This window comes from Falco rusticolus, chromosome 12 (assembly GCF_015220075.1).
Source record: "Falco rusticolus isolate bFalRus1 chromosome 12, bFalRus1.pri, whole genome shotgun sequence".
NCBI lineage: Eukaryota > Metazoa > Chordata > Aves > Falconiformes > Falconidae > Falco > Falco rusticolus.
Window position 1 is genome coordinate 18,290,142 of NC_051198.1, and position 20,507 is coordinate 18,310,648.

Below are 20,507 nucleotides of genomic sequence, written 5' to 3' on the forward strand. Positions count from 1 at the left end.
TGGCTCTTCGGGCGCAGCGGAGGGGCGGGAGCGCGCCTCAGAATGGGTCGCCTGCGGCCTCCGCACCCAGGGGCGAAACCGTGTGTGAAACGGGAGGGTCTTGAAGCTGCGCCAGGGACCGTTCTAGCCGTCCCGGCGTGCGGGCGCTCCGCGCTGACATCAGCTGTACTCGCCCGCCGCCGCTTCTGAAGGGCCCTGCCGCCATCTTGGCTACGGGCAGCCCTGCGAGGGAGCCGGGAGCTGCTCCGGTTCGCCTGCCATCTTACCCCGGGCAGCCCCGCCACAGGGAGAGCGCGTCCCGTCCCGCCCGCCGCGGCGGGCCCTTCCGCGGGCGCTGCCCAGCCTTGGCACGGCCTTTCGGCGGCGGTGAGGGCAGGGCTGGCGGGAGCGGGGCCGGGCCGGCCGCTCTGGCCCTCGCCCGGGCGGGGCGGCGGACGGGGCCGCGGGCGCCGTGGCGGGGGGGCCTTTTCCCTGGCAGAGCTCAGAGCGGTCGGTTCTCCTGCGAGATGGGCTCAGTTACCCTCCTGAGATAAAGTGATTTTATCGTTACATGATACTTATAAAGGGGGGGAAAGCTTGCCCAAAACCTTCCCGGTTTTTGGTTCTTCGACATCTAAACGTGCTCAGTTGCACCTTCCTTCCTCTTCATTGGTCGTTTCACTAGAGTTAAACTTCCAGCTGCCAGCAGCCAGTTTTGCAGTAATGTAGCAGGTTAATACACAACTTAAGTTGTGTGTAAGCTTAAGTTTTGCTGTTCCTGCTCATCCGATTTACCTAGTGAATCAATTTCATTTCCTGGAAAGAGAGGAAGTTTTACCTGCAGTTTATGTCATGTATATTTCACATACACAGTGTGAAATGATCAGCGGTTTCGGATTTTCAGATATTTCAGGTTGACTATCAAGAAATGAAGGTCAGGACGTCATGCGTTGGACTGCAAAATCTCCTGCAAAGACTGAGCTTCAGTGTCAAACACTACTCTAAGCATAACCATCTTCAAACAGTATGTTTTTATAGTAAACTAAAACCAAAGAAATGCCACATCCTGGACTGTTCGGGAAGTACGTTCACACACTGGACTGTGCCACCTGGAACTATCCTGCCGTGGAGATTCTTTTCCTGCAAGGTATGCTGTTTTAGACTGAATGTCAACAACCACCTTGGCACATCTGTTAAGGAAGCTAGCCATATTTTTCGAATGCTGAGGAACAATTTTCTGAAAGGGTTTGAAGCAGGGGGATAAATACTAGGATTCCACTTATGTTCAAAGGCATATACCATTGTTCAACTTTCCTATACTCTTTTGATGTAAATCTGCATTGTGGTTGATTTTCTTGTCTTCTAGAAAGATTCTGATAACGTATCAGGAGAAGATTGCAGGGAGAGATCAGCTAGTGTAAAGCGTCCGAACTGGTGACGCCAGACTTAACTACTTTGAGTTGGCACAAGAAAAACTTTTTCTGTGCTGGCCAGTACATCATGGTTTGCACCATATTAAATATTAAAATATTTTATTGACTTCTCATAATTGTATTCATGTTATAAACTACACTTTAAAAGGTAATTGGATTTATTTCTATAAGTAAATACTGTGTAAATGGGTGGCAGTGTATCATGCACAGAGTCAGAAAACGGTCTGAAGTAATTTTGGGTTTTCTGTTCCTGCATTTCTAATACAATTTGTTAAAGGTATTATAAAAGTTTAATGCAGTATGACAGCCTGTAAACCGATTTATATGCATAATGCATAAGTACTATTTAAAAAGAGCGCTGTTTTGGTTTATTTATTTATTTTACCTTAAACATGTTTTCAGATGAATGTGGGATTGTTCTAAAATTGTTTCAAGTTGAGAGTGTTTCTTAAAAGTTAATACAAAGTTTATTTTTTGTAACCCTCTTATTTCTAACCATAATATAAACAGTTCCTAAGTTTGTGTCAGAAATGTAAACAAATGTTTCAAGAACAAAGGCATTCCTAACGGTGAGCAGGTATGGTTCTGTTTATTCATTGGCAGTTCACTAACACAGTTACAAATGCTGGTCTGCAACACTGGTTCCAGGATACAAACAGGTGGCTTTTACCTGAAAGGAAGCTGTGCCTTTTTGCTTTGGAGCAAATGTTTACAAACTGATTGAGATCCTCTGCTGTCATCAAAATCTTTCTAGATGCATTTCTAGATGACTTGTTTTTCCTTAGGCAAGGAGGTGTACAGTAACTGTAATATATACCTACACTGTGGCCACCAGCTCCGTGTAATATTTGCTAATACATACAATGGGAACTGTTGAAAACAAAAGGAGGAGAATCATCAAAAGACTGACAAAGTGTGGAACTTGCCAGAATAAGTTGTGGATGCTAAAATTTTACGTAGGTATAAGGGAAGATGATACATGTACGTGAAAGAGGCTTTTTAAATATCCAGAAACCACATTCAGCTCAGGAACTTCCAGACCTAAAATCATTGAAGGCTGGGGAAATACCTCTTGGGGAATATCATCTGTGCTCGTCCCGTTCTTATGCTTTCCCAAGTATTGTTTGGTTGCTTATGGTTTGTGAAATGGTGTTTTCTTATAGCAATTTTTCCAGTGACTGAGGAGCAGGTGGTACACTAACACATGCTACTATTTCTTTACCTTGACCAATTACACAGTTGCTCCAGAGCTTCTCTAAGGGCTTTCAAGGTTTCTTTGACTTGTGCTTCCAATTTGATACACTAGGCTAGAGGGACCATTGGCCTGAATCAGTAGTGAACACTCATGTGCTTTCATGAATGATGTGATTTATATTCATAAATGGAGCAGGTAGTTTCTCCTTCTTTCAAAGACTACGCATAACATTCACATTTTAGATCTCGTGCATTTGTGAGGAACAAACCAGTTCTTAATGCAGAGTGAGGATGGGTAAAAAGTATATGCTGCTTTTTAAGTTTAGACACGTTCATGTAATACATTATTATAAAATTTTGTGTGATCTATGCAGTGTTCTGTACTGTAATGTATGTTGTTAAGCTTATTATTCAATCAAATGAGATTTTACAGCAAGCAAAAAGAAGTAGCATTATTCTAGCAGTTTTAATGAATTTTTAACATTTTTACAAGAGAAGACAGCTTTGTTGGCAATGGGGTAGCTTTAGTCTGCTCATGGATCGTGGAAAACCAGATCCTTAAGCTTATTCCTGATAAAACTATTGCAGAACCAGTGTCAGTTCACCGCTTCATTCTGTGCCTTATGAACATTTATACTCACACTTTTGAGGTGGTGGAGCAAGAAGCTGAACAAGCTGCTAGGACTTCTAGGAACAGGGACAGAGGTGTGGGCAGCATTGTTGTCTGGGAGAGGAAATGAGAAGTGATAGTCTTAAGACAGGAATACTATGGGAAAGCACCTCTGAAGAAGGAAAAATAACAGAATTCCATAAAAATTAACTAAAAACTAATTCTAGAATGAGAACAAACATATTTACATATGAACAATTAAGAGCATATGTTAATAGTACCCTAAATTTTGAAGAGAAGACCTCAATATATGTGTCAAATAATGCAGATTTGACAATGCCTCCTTAAAATATCAGGAAGAATTGAAGAGAAAAACTTCCTCCGACCATGTGTTTTTCTTTTTAATAGCATGTACTGTTGTAATAATGCGAAGTCTGTAGCTCAGGAAATATTATTATTGCCTCAGTATATTCATATTGGAGTACAGAGTGCTGGCTTGTAGCCATTGTCATCTTTCCTTACTTAGCAGGAAGGAACAAAAATCCCTTCCAAAAGGAAGCAAGATACATCCATAGCAACATCAGAGCTTTTGTACAAGAATCTTCTGAAACTGGAGCAGGAAAACTGGAATGTCATTTCAGCAAGATACAATGCTATGACAAAAAGAATCAAGGAAAAATTAGAAGAATTGCACAAGTATGTATTCTGTTCAGGAAGCCCAAGGGTAAGTGGCAAAAAATACAAACATTTCTCATCACTGAATACAAATAAAAGGCAGTGAAGCCATTTCTCCTATAAAATGCTGGTTTACTGATTATTTTATGGTGGTAGTTTTGCGTTTTGAATATTTTAAGAATTGTGGATAGTAACAGCATGTGTTTAGAACAATTTATACCTGTTATGATAGTGCATTTACCTTAATTTCTCCATAGGCAAAAGCAAGTAAAGATACAATAATCATCTGACTTTTGGATAAAGAATACAGGACATTGTAAGTTAAAAGAGCAATTGCAGGTGATCTGAGCCTTTTGTTAAATATAGAGCAGGTATAGGTAGCTTCAGTACCCCAACTTTGAAAGAATCTGATGCGTGCAATTCCTTCTTTAGTATCAAATATACATGCCATATTCTGTCATTTGTGTATGTTACAATTGTGTTGTATGGAACAATGATTGAATATAAGGGATTCTAAGGAAATAGTCTTAACTATACCTTGGACTTGAAACATGATTTTGTATTGAACAGATCAGATTTGGGCAGAATGTGTACTTTGAAGAGAATGGCTGCATATTTCTTTCAAAAGCAGATGATGGTAAGGGATTTCTTAACATAGTATGATTGTTAAAAATGGTGCGTATCACTGTATTTTTTTACATTAAAGCTTAATTGTTCTGTTTCTTAAAATAACTAAAAATACTTCTATAAAATGATTTAATGATGAATTAATAATTCTAGAAACGTGAATCTTGAAAGGTGAAGAGAGTTAGTATACATTGATACTAAGGCAAGTTTCTGGAGAGGAAAGAAAGAAGTCACTTCTTTTCAGAGCCCTAACAACATTTTGAAAGAGGAAATGCACATTCATGCTTTTTTGTTTCTGAGAGAGTGGGAAAAATTACTGATTGTACTTGGTAAAAACAACTGTGCTTTAGGTATCAGAACTTTAGAATGTAATACATTTACTAGAAGCCAAGGTCTACACTTTTAAAGTGTTTTAAATAAAATCTACAAGACTTTCCCCCCCACACACACACCCCACCCCCGGAACTATAATTTTTTATTTGTTTTTACAGAGTGCATTTGCAAATATCTTGCAAGACAAATATTTGGTGTTAATAAATACCTGTAGTATGCTCGTGAATATTGCAGGCAGACTTGTTAAATGCTGGCATTAACAACCACTGTTCATTTCGACAGTGCTGTAATTACAGGATTTTTTTGCAATCTCTTTTTATGTAGCAGATGAAGGAAATGTTGACATTTTATTCAGTACCAAAGATCTTGGCTTTTCTGATGCCTTTATTCAACGGATCAGAATTTCACCAGATCAGAGATACATGGCCATCAGCTTAAAAAGTGAAAATTCTGAAGAAGCAACCTGTGTTGTTATGAAACTTGGTCATTTTCCCATTATGGAAGAAGTAATTCCAAGTGTATTTAGTTTTGGTAAGTTGTTTATAAATATCCTGTGAATCACACCAGTTTTCAACACAACATTTTTGTATAAGGAAACAATGTTTAATGTAATCCTTATAGCTGTTGAATTATTTCTTATATACTATTTCTTCCACGCTGCACAAGTACAGGTTACCTGATATGGATCAAAGTGACTGCTTTCATGATAAAAGTTTTCCTTCATTGTAAAAGCAAACATTTATATATGTTTGAACAGTCATGCATGTCATTCTTTTTATTTAATTCAATATGCTTCTTTATATTGCAGTTACGTCAGTAAATTTTTAAAGATTTGCTCAAGAAATGTTCTAATTATTAAACCCTTACCGCTACAACTGAAGCCACTGACAGCTGTATGCTCTTATCTTTGCTGAAAAGTGTGCATGTGCTACCTACTATTAAGCATTAGCTGGAATTTCAACTGGACTTTAGGATGTGGGTCACAATTCAGAGCCCAATTAAGACAGTCAGGCCTTGAATCAGTTTACTCAAAATACATTACAGAGCTCTACACTGCTGTTAAAATAAGCAGAGGTAAACTGAAGTGAATGGGAAATCTTTTTTTTAGAGCATATTAAAGAATCTAGCAAAAAGAGTGCAATAGTATGTATACAATGTTCCACATCTTGCTTTTTGGATCATATTGTTATTTGTCATCAAGCATACATAGTGCAGTAAGCAATTTGCTTGGGCAGGGCAAAATATTAGAACTGTAGGTAAAACTTCCTAGTTACAAAAATGAAGAGTAGCAATAATTTAAAGTTGTAAGTGTTTGCAAAATTAAAGTTTATAATGCCTGTTGAAAACTGGGCCTGCAAATTTGCCAGTGACATTTTTCACTATATTTGATTTAAACATCTATCTAGGTTTGTCTAGAAGAATCAGTACATTTAAGAAACCAGCTCCCTGTTGGCTACATAGGTGTGACAGATCATAGCAGATAGTAATTTTTTTATACTCTTATTATCAGAATGGTAAAGATTACACCCATTTTGTAAACTTACTCAGGTGTAAGTGAGGTACAGCAGTACCTTGAAATACAGAGGTACCTCAATCATAAGCAAGAGAATTAGGTCTTATGACCACTTGCATGCTTGTATTGCATGATATGCAATATCAGGCAGACAAATTAAAGTTCTTGAAAATTGACATCTGTGTTTTTTAAAATGCTAGGCTATAGAAGAACTATATAATTCCCTTCTAAAGGCTTGTCTTCACAGTGAATCCTTAGCTGACTGTGCACTTTGGAGCCACATTGCTGTTGAGATAGCAGGTTGTTTGCATCACTTCACTGTGGTACTTTGGGTTTTGTACTGAAAATTAGTATTTATACATAAGACAGCATACAATAACTTTTTAAAGTGTATGTATTAAACGTCATTCTGGTGGATAAAGGAACAGCAGAGATGGTAGTTTGGCTGGATCAGTCAGCTTACTAAACTTCAGAATAGTAAGGTTCCTGTATTTACACATTGCTAATGCTGGTGAACACATACATCAGCATAGAAAACGGGGGAATTTTTATCTCAGCAGTACCCATGGGACACATGCATCATCTCTTTTCTCCAAATGGTTTGCGTGCAGTCACATGCAGTGGTGCAGAGCTCATACTCTTACCATCTCACTGACTCCACGTAAACCTGTTTCTCTGCCCAGTTTTAACGGCCACACATCTTCTATTTTCCTTTTACCTCCAGAACCTCCACAGGGTCAAGAGCTTCCTCTTCCTGGGTACTGGAACACTGTCCTCTTCCTGTTTTTTTTTAAAGATATATTACAAAAATTCTTGTTCTGTGAGATTCAGAGAAAACATGGAAAAATCTTTTTGTGGCTTACCACAGCCTCTGGGATGTAGAGGTGCTGTCTGCAGTTCCACATCAGCTGCAACCCGTCTTTTTTAGCATTTGGTCCAGTGTTCGTGGAGCTTCATTTTCTCTCAGTAATAGTATATACTGTTCCAAATCTGATATGCATTTGTCTTTTTTCCAGAATGGGCTACAAATGATGTTCTGTATTACACCAGTCAGAAGAACCTTAAATGCCAGAATGTGTTTATGACCACTTTCACTGATCAGAAACATACTAAATTAGTTTATACAGAACAAGATGCAAGGTAATACTTACCTAAAATATAAAAAGTCCTTTACATATTCTATAGTATTTTACCTGTAAAATATAACTGGTTTGGAAAACAAATTCTTCTGTATCATATTCCAAATGGTAAAAGGCATTTTTAAGTTGTGTTCTGCTGTCAGTAGTGCCTTATGCAGTCTGAGAATGTGCTCTGTTCTCCTTTTGATATATGGTCAACAGAGATTTAACTTTCCTCTCTTACCTCATGAGTTCAGCTGAGTTTATAAATGTCAAGGTCAGTCTCAGGTCAGGGTGTCCTTTAATGAATGTGTGACAGTTTCATACAGGGTAAATCAGACTGTGGATTTCATTTTGTTTTCTCTGCTATTGATGTCTGATACATCTTTAAAAAAAAAAAAACCAACATAGAAGTTCAGGCTAATCCTTGCTCTGGGTAATGGATGAGCAAAATCATTACAACATTCCTAGAGATAGAACTATTGTTGACTGAATACCCTCTCAATAACCTTTCTTTAAGCAGTGGTTTAGGAAGACAAGAAGGCTTTTGCTAAATTGAGTGCAGAACTAGTTTTTCAGCCATGTAGCATATGGTAGATTTATACAGCATTCCATACATATTTGTGATTATTCGTAATTCAAGTTATGTATTCAGTAAAGAAATTTCAATTATGCTTTCATCTAAAAAAAACAGAAAAAAATCTGCAATTGAGATGGAGTAAATAAGATCCTTTTGTTCCAGTTGCATTTGATGCATACTTTTGGAAAATCAAGTTGCACTGACCTGACACTTCCCCACAGGGAAACTGTTGGCATAATTCTGAAGGTCATAGTCATTACAGTAAATCTACTAGAAACTTACTCTAAAGGTTCATATGCTATTGCAGCTCATAACTGAACTCGTTCATTGGAGATGGCAAGACATTCTTTTCTGTTGCCATTGAGCAGTTCTGTTCTACATCTCACCAGCTCTTTTAGGTGCAGTCAGATTTATTACTGTTTTTTAAGAAGCTGAAATTTTCTTCACTTCCTTTTTTAAAAAAAAAAAAAGCTACAAAGACAAAAAAAAATAGTATCAAGCAGAGTCCTTGGGAAGAAGTCTTAAGTGTGTAACCTCCATCAGCCTGATTCTCTTAGAGGTAAGGTCAGCAGAGCTGACCCGTTGGAAACTATTGAATGCAGTGGCACCCTGTGCCAAAATAGAGGCAGGAAGCTGATTCCTTGCCGACTTTAGATCCCCTGCTGTGCCTGTCCTCCTAAAGATGTTAAGAGAGTGCAATTAGAAGAAAAACCAATAGTACCAAAAAAATTTGTTCCTCCACTTGCAAATAATTAAAGGCACTGATAATGCCATCTAAAGCATCCTTTCCTTCACCAGTCAAATATTTTTGAAGTCTAGAGGTATTATTATTGCAGATATCTGTCTGATCTGTATAAGGCAGTTTACAGTACTCAGCCCTGCAATTTCTTGATGAAATCTTCTGGATCATTGTGTTGGACAGTTTTGCTTTTAGAGACATCCAGTCTTAAAGATTCAAAAGAAACTGATATGTATTAAGATTCCAGTTAATTAGGGTGACTCACAGAAATCTGAATCTGAATTTCAGCCCAAAATTGTCTGTTAGCATTCAGCACTGGTTAGCATTCTGTTTCCTGTTTCTAGATTTTAGAAGCATTTCCAGTAGGTTGTTCCTAGTTTATTATTTCCAAAACCAGTTTGTAGTTTCCAGCTTTATCATTGCAACACTGTCTGGCCTCTACTTTTTTGAAAAATAGTCTTTTTTGCCTTACTTGCTTCAAACAAAGTTAGATCAGTAACACTTGGGCATTTTATCAATTTGTCTTTATAATAGCTCTTACTTTTCTTTGATTACTGCTGTTCCCATATGATGTCCTTTATTAATTTTAATTATCCGTTAATACTGGGTTTTTTTTAAATAGCGTTACAAGCTCAATAAACAGTTATGCATTTTGCCTGAATTTTAAAGCTTGTATACATCAATGATCTTCAGCCTATCTCAGTGATGCAAAAACCTGGGTTCAGTTGGGCAACAGCTCAACTGCTTTCCTTGCAGATTTCGGGTTCCACACACAAGAGTGTGGGTTTTTGAATCCCAGGATAAATGCAGCAGGAATGAGTTTGGAAACCAAGTAGTCTGGAATTTTTCCAGCCTACTGACAGGCATGCTGTTTCTTACCTTGGAGATGGAAGACACAATTCTGAAGCAACTGATGGATTTTTAAAATGGTGATCATTTAAGCTCCGCCCCCCCCCCCAATTATTCCTGAACAGGTTCTTTGTGGACATATATTGCACAAAAGATAGGCGGTTTCTCACTATCAACAGCAACAGCAAGACAACCTCGGAAGTTTGGCTAGTTGACTGTAGACATCCTTTTAAGTTGCCAGCTCTTGTACAAGCACGAACAAAAGGGGTCATTTACCACGTTGAACACAGAAATGATGAGTTATATATTCTTACTACATATGGAGAACCTGCAGAATATAAGGTAATTTTAATTGATAATAAGATTCATGGGTTTTATGCAGATACCTGTTGCAGACCATACAGAAATAGTAAGGCTTTTAATTCTGTGCTTCACAGCTTACCAAAATAACGTAAGAGAATTATATAGAGAGCTGCATGGATTGAAAGACTGATAGTAGTACATGGAATCTCACCTGTAGCATACTAGTTTGATTCTAACTTCTTTGGCAACATCAAGAAATGAGTATGCTTTAACAGTCATTTCCCCTGTATTGAAATTTAAGTTGGTGATCTGTCTATATAATGAAACCACTACAGTTCTGCTGGCCACACTGAAAGTACTTGTTGCTGGAAAATCTTCCATAGATTAATCTGTAAGAATTCAACTAACTTTTTGAACTTACTAACTTGATGTTACTGAATTGTTCTTCCATTTTGCCCAAGTAGAGGGAGTTTAAAAACCTCCAGGTTTAATCGGGCAAAACCTCCCAACACAAACTAATCATTTTTTACAACAGAAATGTTGCATGAGATCACCTGTATGTCTGTACCTCTCATTTGTAACTCTTACTACATCTTAGTAATATGCAGGAATGGGTTTTGTTTTTATAGTTGATGAAGACACCAGTAGCTTCCAGTGGCATGGAGAACTGGCAGTTAGTTTATGCACTGGAAAAGAAAACCAAGCTAGTAGACTTGGAGATGTTCAGTGATCACTGTATTATGTTCCTGAAGAATGCTGGTCATCTTTACTTAGACGTGTTTTCTTTTATTTCACATTCGGTTCAGTCAATAAAGGTATGTTTTAGCTTGACTTAAGCAGCCTAACATTTTTCCAGCACTATTTAATTTTTTTTTTAACATAACATTATAATGAATCGAAGCTCAATTATAAGAGTAGAAGTGGTTTGGAAGCTATAATACTGTCAAGTTTGTCATTATGACTGATTGTATTACCTGTGACTGTTCAGGATTTCACGTGGTTGCTTATCGCAGCATTTAGAAAGTTAGAAAGCAGCTACTCTACAAGTCAATTCTTTCTCCAACTTATTACAGTCAAGCTCTTTACAGCTTGTAAATAAGCTTGTAAATAAGTAAATATTATTTACAGCTTGTAAATAATAATGTAAAGTAAGACTTGATTCCCTAAACACTCTACTTAGTTTTACTGGGCCTATTTTTGGTTACACCCATCAGTGTAAGGCAGGAAACGAGCCTGGCCCTCCCACAGAAGAAGGATTGTAACATTGAAAGGACAAGTATGTACACTGTCCCATAATAAATGGGAAGAGTTTGATAACTGCAGTACAATTTGTGCTAAGTATTTCTTCCTTTTTCTAGTTGTTGCTAAATATTTGTGCATTAAAACCAGAATGACTCAGTTCAAAACTGATTTCTGGAGACCACTGGATGAAATATTTAATTGATTTTTTTTTTTTCCTGAAAAATATGATCAGAACTACTTACAAGTTTATTGCAATAAGCTACCAATACTGCGTTCTATAAAACTGCTACAGAAAAAGGTTTTCAAAGTTCATTGTATGGTCTCTGAAAATTTTGAAAATGGTTGTAGTTTATTTATTCAGAAAGGGTCTGCAAAACCTGGACTTTTGCTGCAATTTCAGAAGTCTCTAGCAACTTAACCCAAGGAAGCAGTGGTCTGGCAGAGGGTTTGACTGTGTCCCTGCTGCTCTCAAAGAATGAATCTTGATTTCTTTTATTCTTAGCAGAGTTAAAAATCTTAAATATAATAACAGTGAGTGTCTGAGGGTGAATGTGCCAGGAAAAGGTTTTGTTCTTCACAGTGGCTGGCACTAGGAACAAAGTTAAGAGGCAGGGGTTTTCAGTGGCTTAGCATTACTGAGCTAACTCAAAGCAAAAGCCTAACAACTGACATGGACTTGGCGTGTCCAACATGTTGAAGGAGAACTGGAAGTCAGAGGGGAAATAGGATCTAAAAAATAGAAACAATGCAGAATAATTTCAAAGAATGTTTTATTTTTTTTTAAATGCACTAATGTCCATTTTAAACTGAATTTGGATTTATTTTTCTTTTTTATTTCATTGTTGAACTTTATCCAATGGCCTTAGGGGAAAAGTTTGGCAGAGTCTTTCACTTTTTGACTGTTTCGTTGCTGATTTAAAAGAAAGAGAGACTGTGCTGCGTACAGACTGAAGATAATTAGCTTGGTATTCAAAATCTTTTCCTCTGAAGGACATACTAGGCAAAATTTACAGAAGCAGTGTAAGGGTCTCACTTGAAATGCCATGTTTTTCAGCTACCTACATGGGCCTGTGAATTTGAATTGGAATCTCATCCTGAACATACCACGAGCACTTGCTATTTTCAGCTTACCTCCCCAGTACACCCCCCTAAGCGTTTTGCATATTCATTTAAAGAAAATAATCTCATTGAACAAGCTGTGCAAGAGGTACCAATTATTATGAATTGTCACACTACACGTTTACTAGCTAAAAGCAAGGTAAGATTTTTTTCCAGTCCTTTTCCCATTCCCTTTATTCTTCCCTTCCTCCCCACCCGTTTAAAGAAAATGTATTTGGCAGGGAATAGAGATTAAAAAAAATGTAAAGAGCAGTTGGTGCTATAGTTACTAAACAGTGGGTGTTTTCTTCAGTGCTATAGAGAAGAACAAGAAAGATTCGTGATAAGATTTTGATTTTTTTTTTTTTTCCATTAACCTGGGTATGCTAGAGGAGACAGGAGTACACGATGAGTCAGGGATCTTAGTATAGTATAACTTAGAATTGCTAATTGATGTATGGTATTGTACTCTCCATGATAAATGAAAAAGATGCTAGCTGTTGAAAAGAACACCCCACAACCAGCTGTACAGTATAGCTCAAGAAAGGAAAGTTTTAACAGCCTAAGTTTAAGAATTGGAGATGTTAATAAAGAGTTTGTGCTGCAGTAAGTGGTAAACTATTTTGTTAATAATAGATATTCTTGGTGTTAAAGGGGGAAGGAAGACTTGGGTGCTTGGGTAGTTTAAAAACTCCTCAGGTGTTGCACTTAAATGAATTTTATACTCTGTGTCTGTAAGCCTACACAGCAGAGGTTCAGTCTCTTGCTTTATTTTTCAAGAGTGCTTTGTACATTCTAAGTGAAAAAAATTACTGTAATCACAAAAAACACATTTTAAAATAAATAATTGAAGTTTTTATTGCCATGTGTCATTGAGATTTCTGCAATGTCCTTTACTATAAAATACTCCTTTTCCAGGATGAAACTTTGGTGCCAATTACAGTTTTTCATAATATGAATTCTAAAGAGCTACACAGGAAACCACTTCTAGTTCATGTATATGGAGCTTATGGCATAGATTTGAACATGAGCTTTAAAGAAGAGAAGCTGATGTTAATTGAAGAAGGTTGGATATTAGCGTATTGCCATGTTAGGTAAGTCAAATATAAAATCAAATGAAGATTTTAATCTGTGGGATATACAGATATTTCTTGGTATGCAACTGAAGAGGTAGGGAAATAATTTTTTCATGTAGCTATCTATGCCTAGTTCTTCATGCTTTTCACTTTCATCTCTTACTAGATTTTAAGTAGTTTTTAAAATAAATTTACTTCAGAAAAAAAAAATTCAAGACCACATACAGCATTAAGTTTTTTTAAATCAACAGGAAGATTGTATGTAACTTCTAATCTTTTGAAGTCTCATTACTTGTCTCATCTTTGCTCAAGAAAAATTTTGATAACATTCAAACTGCAGTGACATGCTACCTCCCTGTCTTTCCAAGGACATTGTGTACTAATGTTCAGTCTGCATCTTCTGAAAGCTGTTTGCCTTCCACAGCAACAACTAAGCATTTAACCTGTGTCTCTTGTTCTTTTATTGGCTAAGTCCTCTGTCTCCAGTTTAGCTACAGGTCTACTAGTTTTATAAAACAATGTACAATAGGTTTCACGTTTACATTAAGATAACAATTCAGTAGGTAAAAAAGATAACAAAGGAATCACTTTAGAGAGGGGAAGGAAGGGGGAGAATGAGCTATTGTTTGAAACACCAGTTCCAAAACAAATTCAGCATACAAATATGTTGTCTGCTGTATTAAGTGGCAAACGTCCTGTTATTCCTCCCACCCCTCTAAGTAACTTAAGATGCAAATCATTAAGATGGATTCTTAATCTAAAGATGAAGAATTTTGGTAGACTAATCAGTTAATGCATTTTAAACTTGAAACCTGAATAAGGAAACTTCAGGTGGCTTAGAACTAGAATTGTGGTTGCGTAGAAAGCAATATAAATACATTTTAAAATTCTGTTTCACAAAATACAATTTTAAGTAGTATTTGAAATTTACAAACTAGAAAAAACTACACTTCTTAACAGACTCAGAATTTAAGCTACACAGTAGACAAGTTCTGAGAGTCTCAGTGTGGAGCTGGGAAATAGTATTTAATGTCTTTAACAAATGCTAGTGTTAGTGATATATGTATTGAAAACGTTTTAGGTATCTTAATAGTTTCCTGTATAAAAAGATAGTATTATTGTCTGATTTTGTATTGCCTACAATGACAGTATCATTTCCTAAAGTAGTGCTTTTCCTGTGAGTTCCAGGACACAAGTAGCACACAAGGGCACAGAGCACCCTCAGGGAGTTAGGATTTTCAGCAGTCATCATACATGGAATTTTTTTGTTTGCATGTTGTGTATTTTAGCCATAAAGCAGGGTAAGGATAAGAATAGAGAAAGGAAGAGTTAACTGGGAAAACAAACTATGGTTTTGCAATTCTGTGGCTGCTGCTGTCCTTTCGTTATCTAAAGTTTTGCCGTGTAATGTTTTCCAAAGAGACTCCAACTTGAATTGCTTTAAATTTCAGGGGTGGAGGAGAGCTAGGCCTTAGTTGGCATAAAGATGGATGTCAGCATAATAAACTCAAAGGTCTCCATGACCTTAAGGCTTGCATCATGCTGCTGCATGAACTAGGATTTTCTCAGCCGAAGTACACAGCACTAGTAGCTGCCAGTGCTGGAGGAGTTCTTGCAGGAGCCCTGTGCAACACCGATCCAGAACTTACCAGAGCCATGGCTTTACAGGTGAGGTGCTGCAGGCCTTTTATGGATTATGACATTAAACTGTATTTTGTGTTTCATTCTACCAGTTTCAGAATTGGAAACATTCCAATTCAGAATTCACTTTCCTCATTTGTTTGAGAAAACCTTGACTTAGACATCTGAGGTCCTCTGTCCTATTTGCCAACTTTTTTTCTTTCTTTTTTTTTTTTAACAACTTCTAAGGCTCCTTTCGTAGATGTTCTAAATACAATGATGAAAACTCATCTCCCATTGACAATTGAAGAACAGGAAGAGTGGGGAAATCCATTAGCGGATGAAAAATGTATGGAGTATATCAAAAGCTATTGTCCATACCAGAATATTAAGCCACAGGTAAAATGATGTTTTCTGTGTGGAATACTACCGTAATAAAGTGTAGCAGTTTATAAGAAAACAAAAAGTGGATAACTGGAATTTAAAACAGAAAATCTATTTTACCTTTTCAGTGCTTTAAACCCCGGTATTTTAGAATTGTCTTAGCTGCTGCTTTGTGTTAAAATGAATCATTAATACAAATCGAAGCTATTTGAGTAATAATCTTAGCAATATTTGGAGTCATAAATGACTACTGAAATTAACAAAATGCCTTCTCCTAAATAATCAATAGATTTCAAAAACTGCTTTTGTTATAGGATTGCCAGGAAGTTGTAATATAATCTCAACAAACCTTCTGTGTTTTCTCTCTGAGTTAACTCAGGAGAGTTAACTTTGGCCTCTTCAAGGACCTACTTGGAGAAATCCCATGAGTTAGGATTCTAGAAGGTAGGGGAGTCCAAGAGAGCTGGCTAACATTCAAGCATGACTTCCTCCAAGCTCAAGACTGGTGCATCCCTGTGAGTAAAAAATCAAGCAAAGTGGCAGGAGACCTGCAAGGATGAGCAAGCAGCTTCTGGCAAAACTCAGAAGAAGGAAATTAACAGAATGAAAAAAGGGACATGCCACTTAAGAAGAATATAGGAACGTTGTCAGAGTATGCAAGGAAGGTTAAGGTCCATTTGGAATCAAATCTGGTGAGGGATGTCAGTGACAGCATGAAGGGCTTCTTCAAGTACATCAGTAGAAGAAAGAGTTACTGAATGACTTATTTGCTTCAGTTTTTACTGGATGGGATGCATCCTTGAGGGCTGAATGAGCTGGCAGATGTTATATCCAGGCCACTCTCCATCATCTTTGAAAGGCCATGGAGAACAAGAGGGGTGCCTGAAGACTGGAGGAAAGCCAATGTTGCTACTGTCTTCAAAAAGGGCAAGAGGGAGGACCCAGGCAATTACAGGCTGGTCAGCCTCACCTCCATCCCTGGAAAGGTGATGGAACAGTTCACCCTGGAGGTCATGTCAAACCATGTGGAGGAAAAGAAGGTTATCAGGAGTAGTCAGCACAGATTCACCAAGGGAAAAATCGTGCTTGACCAACCTAATAGCCTTCTGTGGTGGAATGGCTGGCTGGGTAGATGACAGGAGAGCAGTGGATGTTGTGTACCTTGACCTCAGCAAGGCTTTTGACCCTGTCTCCCATAATATCCCCATAGGGATAGATGAGCAGACAGCAAGGTGGATTGAGAAGTGGCTGAATGGCAGAGCTCAGAGGACTGTGATCAGCAGTACAGAGACTGCCTGGGGGCCTGTAGCTCGTGCTGTTCCCCAGGGGTCAGTGCTGGGTCCAGTTTTGTTCAACTCACTCATCAGTGCCCTGGATGGAGGGACAGAGCGTACCCTCAGTGGGTTTGCTGGCGATACGGAGCTGGGAGGAGCGGCTGATACACCAGAGGCTGCGCTGCCATTCAGAGAGACCTGGGCAGACTGGAATGCTGGGTGGAGAAGAACCTGATGAAATTCAACAAAGGTAAATGTAAGGTCCTACACCTGGGGAGCAAGAACCCCAGGCACCAGTACAGGCTGGGGCTGACCTGCTGGAAGGCAGCTCTGTGGAGAAGGACCTGGGCGCTCTGGTGGGCAGCAAGTTGCCCACGGGCCAGCAGTGTGCCCGTGCGGCCAAGGCCAATGGGATCCTGGGTGCATTACAAGGAGTGTGTCCAGCAGGTGGAGGGAGGTGATCCTTCCCCTCTGTGCTGCCCTGGTGAAGCCACGTCTGGAGTGCTCTGTCCACTTCTGGGCTCCACAGTTCAAGAGGGACAAGGAACTACTGCAGAGGGTCCAGCGGCAGGCTGTGAAGATGATTAAGGGGACTGGAGCATCTCATGAGGAATGGCAGAGAGACCTGGTCCTGCTTAGCCTGGAGAAGACTGGTAGGGGATCTTGTCAATGTATGCAAATATCTTGAGGGCGAGTGTCAAGAGGACAGGGCCAGGCTCTTTTCAGCAGTGCCCAGCAACAGGCACAATCTGCAACACAGAAAGCTCCATCTGAATATGACGAAAAACTTCTTTGAGGGTGACAGCACTGGAACAGGCTGCCCAGAGAGGCTGTGGAGTCTCCTTCTCTGGAGTCAATCAAATCTTGCCTGGGTGTAATCCTGTGCAACCTGCTGTAGGTGAACCTGCTTTAGCAGGGGAGTTGGACTAGATGATCTGCAGAGGCCACTTCCAACCCCAGCCACTCTGTGATTCTCCTTTGGGGGGTGGGGAGCAGAGTTTACTGGGTTTGCAGACTGTCACGGAAGGAAGGAAGTGATTTCCACGGATTAAATACCTTTTCAGAAGCAAACAATGATATGGAAAAGGAGCTATAGCTTTGACATTGTCATCTCAGAGGAAATCTTTATGTGAAGTAATGTGTGAGCTGTGTTGCATAGCTTCATTAAGTAAAATCTTACTATATAAAACCAACTACTTTTTATGTGTAGAAAGATTGCAGAAGTAAATCTCAACTACTGTTCTAAGGTGAACCATTCCGTGACTATTACTCCTTTTTTTTGCAGTCATCAGCAAGCAGATGGTATCAGACCTTTACCAGCAGGGAGAGGATGTTGTTAATTAACTTTTGCAAGTAGATGATCCCTTAATATGAAGTAATTTTTCAGACCAAAATACTTTTTGCAGTTAGAGTGCTAAAAGTGTTTTTTTAAGAGTAGGTAATTATATAATAGGTGCAGTTTTAGATACGCCATAACAAGTAGTACAGTAAGATAAAGAGAGAAAAAATTGTTACTTCATGAGAAAAATCGGTTGTCAAGTATTTAACTGTTTTTGTTTTTTAAACTCAGTGTTACCCTTCAGTTTTTATCACTGCATATGAGAATGATCAACGGATACCACTAGCAGGAGTTTTACGATACGTTCAGAAACTTAGGAAGGCTGCACTAGATCACGCCAGCAGAACAAGTAAGGAAGGTAAGAATATGAATATGACAGATACATGGAATTAACAAAACCAGAATATATAGTCATGAATTAAATACCATAGAGATCAGCTCCTCATTTAATGTATTCATTTGTACAATATGATCCATTTAAAGCTCAGAGGTAATTTCTGTTATCGGTGAAGATGAGATGTCCTGTCATATTGACAAACAGATAAACCTCAGCTTCTAAGATGCACTCACCAGAGCCTTAAGAGGGACTAGTTACGTATTGTAGACCTGCCTGAAGATAGCTAAACCCATGTGTTAAATATTAATAGTGACAAACCACAACAGGCTCAGGAAACCCTCTGAGGTGAAAAAAAACATAAAGACTGGGGGAATGAGTGGGGCTCACTCTTTCCTAGGCCTCAACATACGGCAACTGTTGGACAGTGATAGGTGAACCCATACTGTCTAGTCCAGCTGTTGGTACAATCATGCTGCAGTTCTCTACAACACATGGATTAAAAAAAAATAATCCTATTTTTACTGCTCTACAAAAAACTACTTTTCTCAGTTTGCTAAAACTGCAGGTGTTAGTCCAAGTTAGAATAACAACAATGCCAAGGCATAAATGCTTTTATACCTGAAACTTAACACCAGCTTTGAGACTTTCCAGCAAAAGGTACATTCAAGCCTTATTATTTTCTAATCTAATCTGGGGAGAGGCTTTTACTGTCAGTACCAAAAGAGAACTTGAATTAGCTTTTCTAAATTTTTGTTATGCCTCTTCTCTGCTAGCAGCACAACTCAACTACAGTGGTTGAGAAAATACAGCACGTGCTGCAATTTTTGTTTTGGTCTTTGCTCAGGAAAAAAAGCGCATCTTTCCAAAAAGACCTGGAGAGAGAACACACACACACTAAATATATACACATTTTTTAAATATGTAGTTAATAGCAATACAAACAGTTAATCCAGCAAGCCCCTGTATGATTCTGTTTTTTTCTTAAGGAATAACAGAAGTGTCAGGACAGAAGGCAGAATTATCTATCCTTAAACAACTCGCATCCCCACTTAGCTTTTTCCTTGTTCATTCAATGTTAAGTGATTGCTAGCTTCATTGTTCCAGGAAATTGGATCCCTAATATAATCTTAGACATCCAGGAAAATGGCAGTCATTGTGATTCATCCTGGGAGGATTCACTGAATGAGGTATGTTCCCTTTATTGCACACATCTGTAACATGTTGGAGGGAAGTGTCCCCTCTGTCGATACTTCAGCCTCAGTAGTTCATCCAGTCATTGAATGTGTTTGAAGTATCAAAAGAAAAACACTGCTTGAATTAAGGCTGCTCTTGGAACCTGTTTATATATATTGCAAGAGCAATTATATATCTATATAAAAACAGCAGATGTTTTATATATATAAACACATAATTATATATTTATCAATATATATATTTTAGATATGAGCCAGTGACAGAGCCAGATTATTGAACCTCATTGTGCCTTAAGCCTCAAAGTACTGTTAAACTCCCACTGTAACGTGCTAAGAGCTTTGAATGAAATGTTCCAAGTTCTGCAAAATATTGTTCCAGCAGGAAAAGTCTTGCGCTGTACAGTATAAAGTGTTTAAAATTGTCATACTGTCTACTTCCATCTTTCTCATGAGTAAAACATGTATGATGGGTTTGAACTTTACATTCTGAAATGCATGGTCTGTATTATCAAAGGACATTACTACAACTAGGTTTCCAAGATTTTGCACTTTATACAAGTGTGCGTGTTAAAAGCAACATACTGCCAAGACCTGACATATTGTTACTGATATCTCAGACTACCACAATTAGATACAAATTTTATTACTGTTAACTTTAAGAAATCCTAGTAAATGTTGTTTGGTTGTTGTGGCAGTTATTCCCAAAGTGAATTCATTCTACCCTGAGGTAGAAAATTTCCTCATTCCCAGAATGAGGAAGAGCCTCATTCCATCTTACGGCAAGGTATTGCTTGGCATTAGTATGGGAAAGGAAGAAGGTTAGAACAGCTGTACAAGAACCTGAAGTTTTATAATGCAAAGAATATTTTTATTTTTTTTTAGGTTGCAAGGCGCCTTGCTTTTCTGAACAAAGAACTTGAGGAAGTATGCCATCTTGAACATCATAGCAAATCCTGCAAATAGCTAATAAACACATTGACCACCTGAAGAG

At 38.3% G+C, this 20,507-nt stretch overlaps 1 protein-coding gene across 9 annotated transcripts; it reads left to right on the top strand.

Moving 5' to 3' along the window:
- The first annotated feature begins 247 nt into the window (after positions 1-247).
- On the top strand, positions 248-20,504 carry PREPL (prolyl endopeptidase like). Of its 9 annotated transcripts, none has more exons than XM_037405432.1 (15): positions 248-366; positions 884-1,126; positions 3,743-3,940; positions 4,462-4,528; positions 5,176-5,382; positions 7,381-7,504; positions 9,776-9,992; positions 10,583-10,768; positions 12,250-12,453; positions 13,212-13,387; positions 14,821-15,037; positions 15,239-15,388; positions 18,218-18,344; positions 19,428-19,510; positions 20,399-20,504. In XM_037405432.1, exons 2-15 carry the CDS (start codon positions 908-910, stop codon positions 20,477-20,479), a joined length of 2,256 nt encoding a protein of 751 aa, XP_037261329.1. In that variant the 5' UTR covers positions 248-366; positions 884-907; the 3' UTR covers positions 20,480-20,504. The 9 variants fall into 9 exon arrangements, 8 of the variants coding, with proteins under 8 accessions (XP_037261329.1, XP_037261330.1, XP_037261336.1 ...); XM_037405433.1 differs by lacking the exon at positions 248-366 and adding an exon at positions 392-506; XM_037405435.1 differs by lacking the exon at positions 248-366 and having other exon boundaries at positions 398-1,126; positions 5,179-5,382.
- Positions 20,505-20,507: the final 3 nt, after the last annotated feature.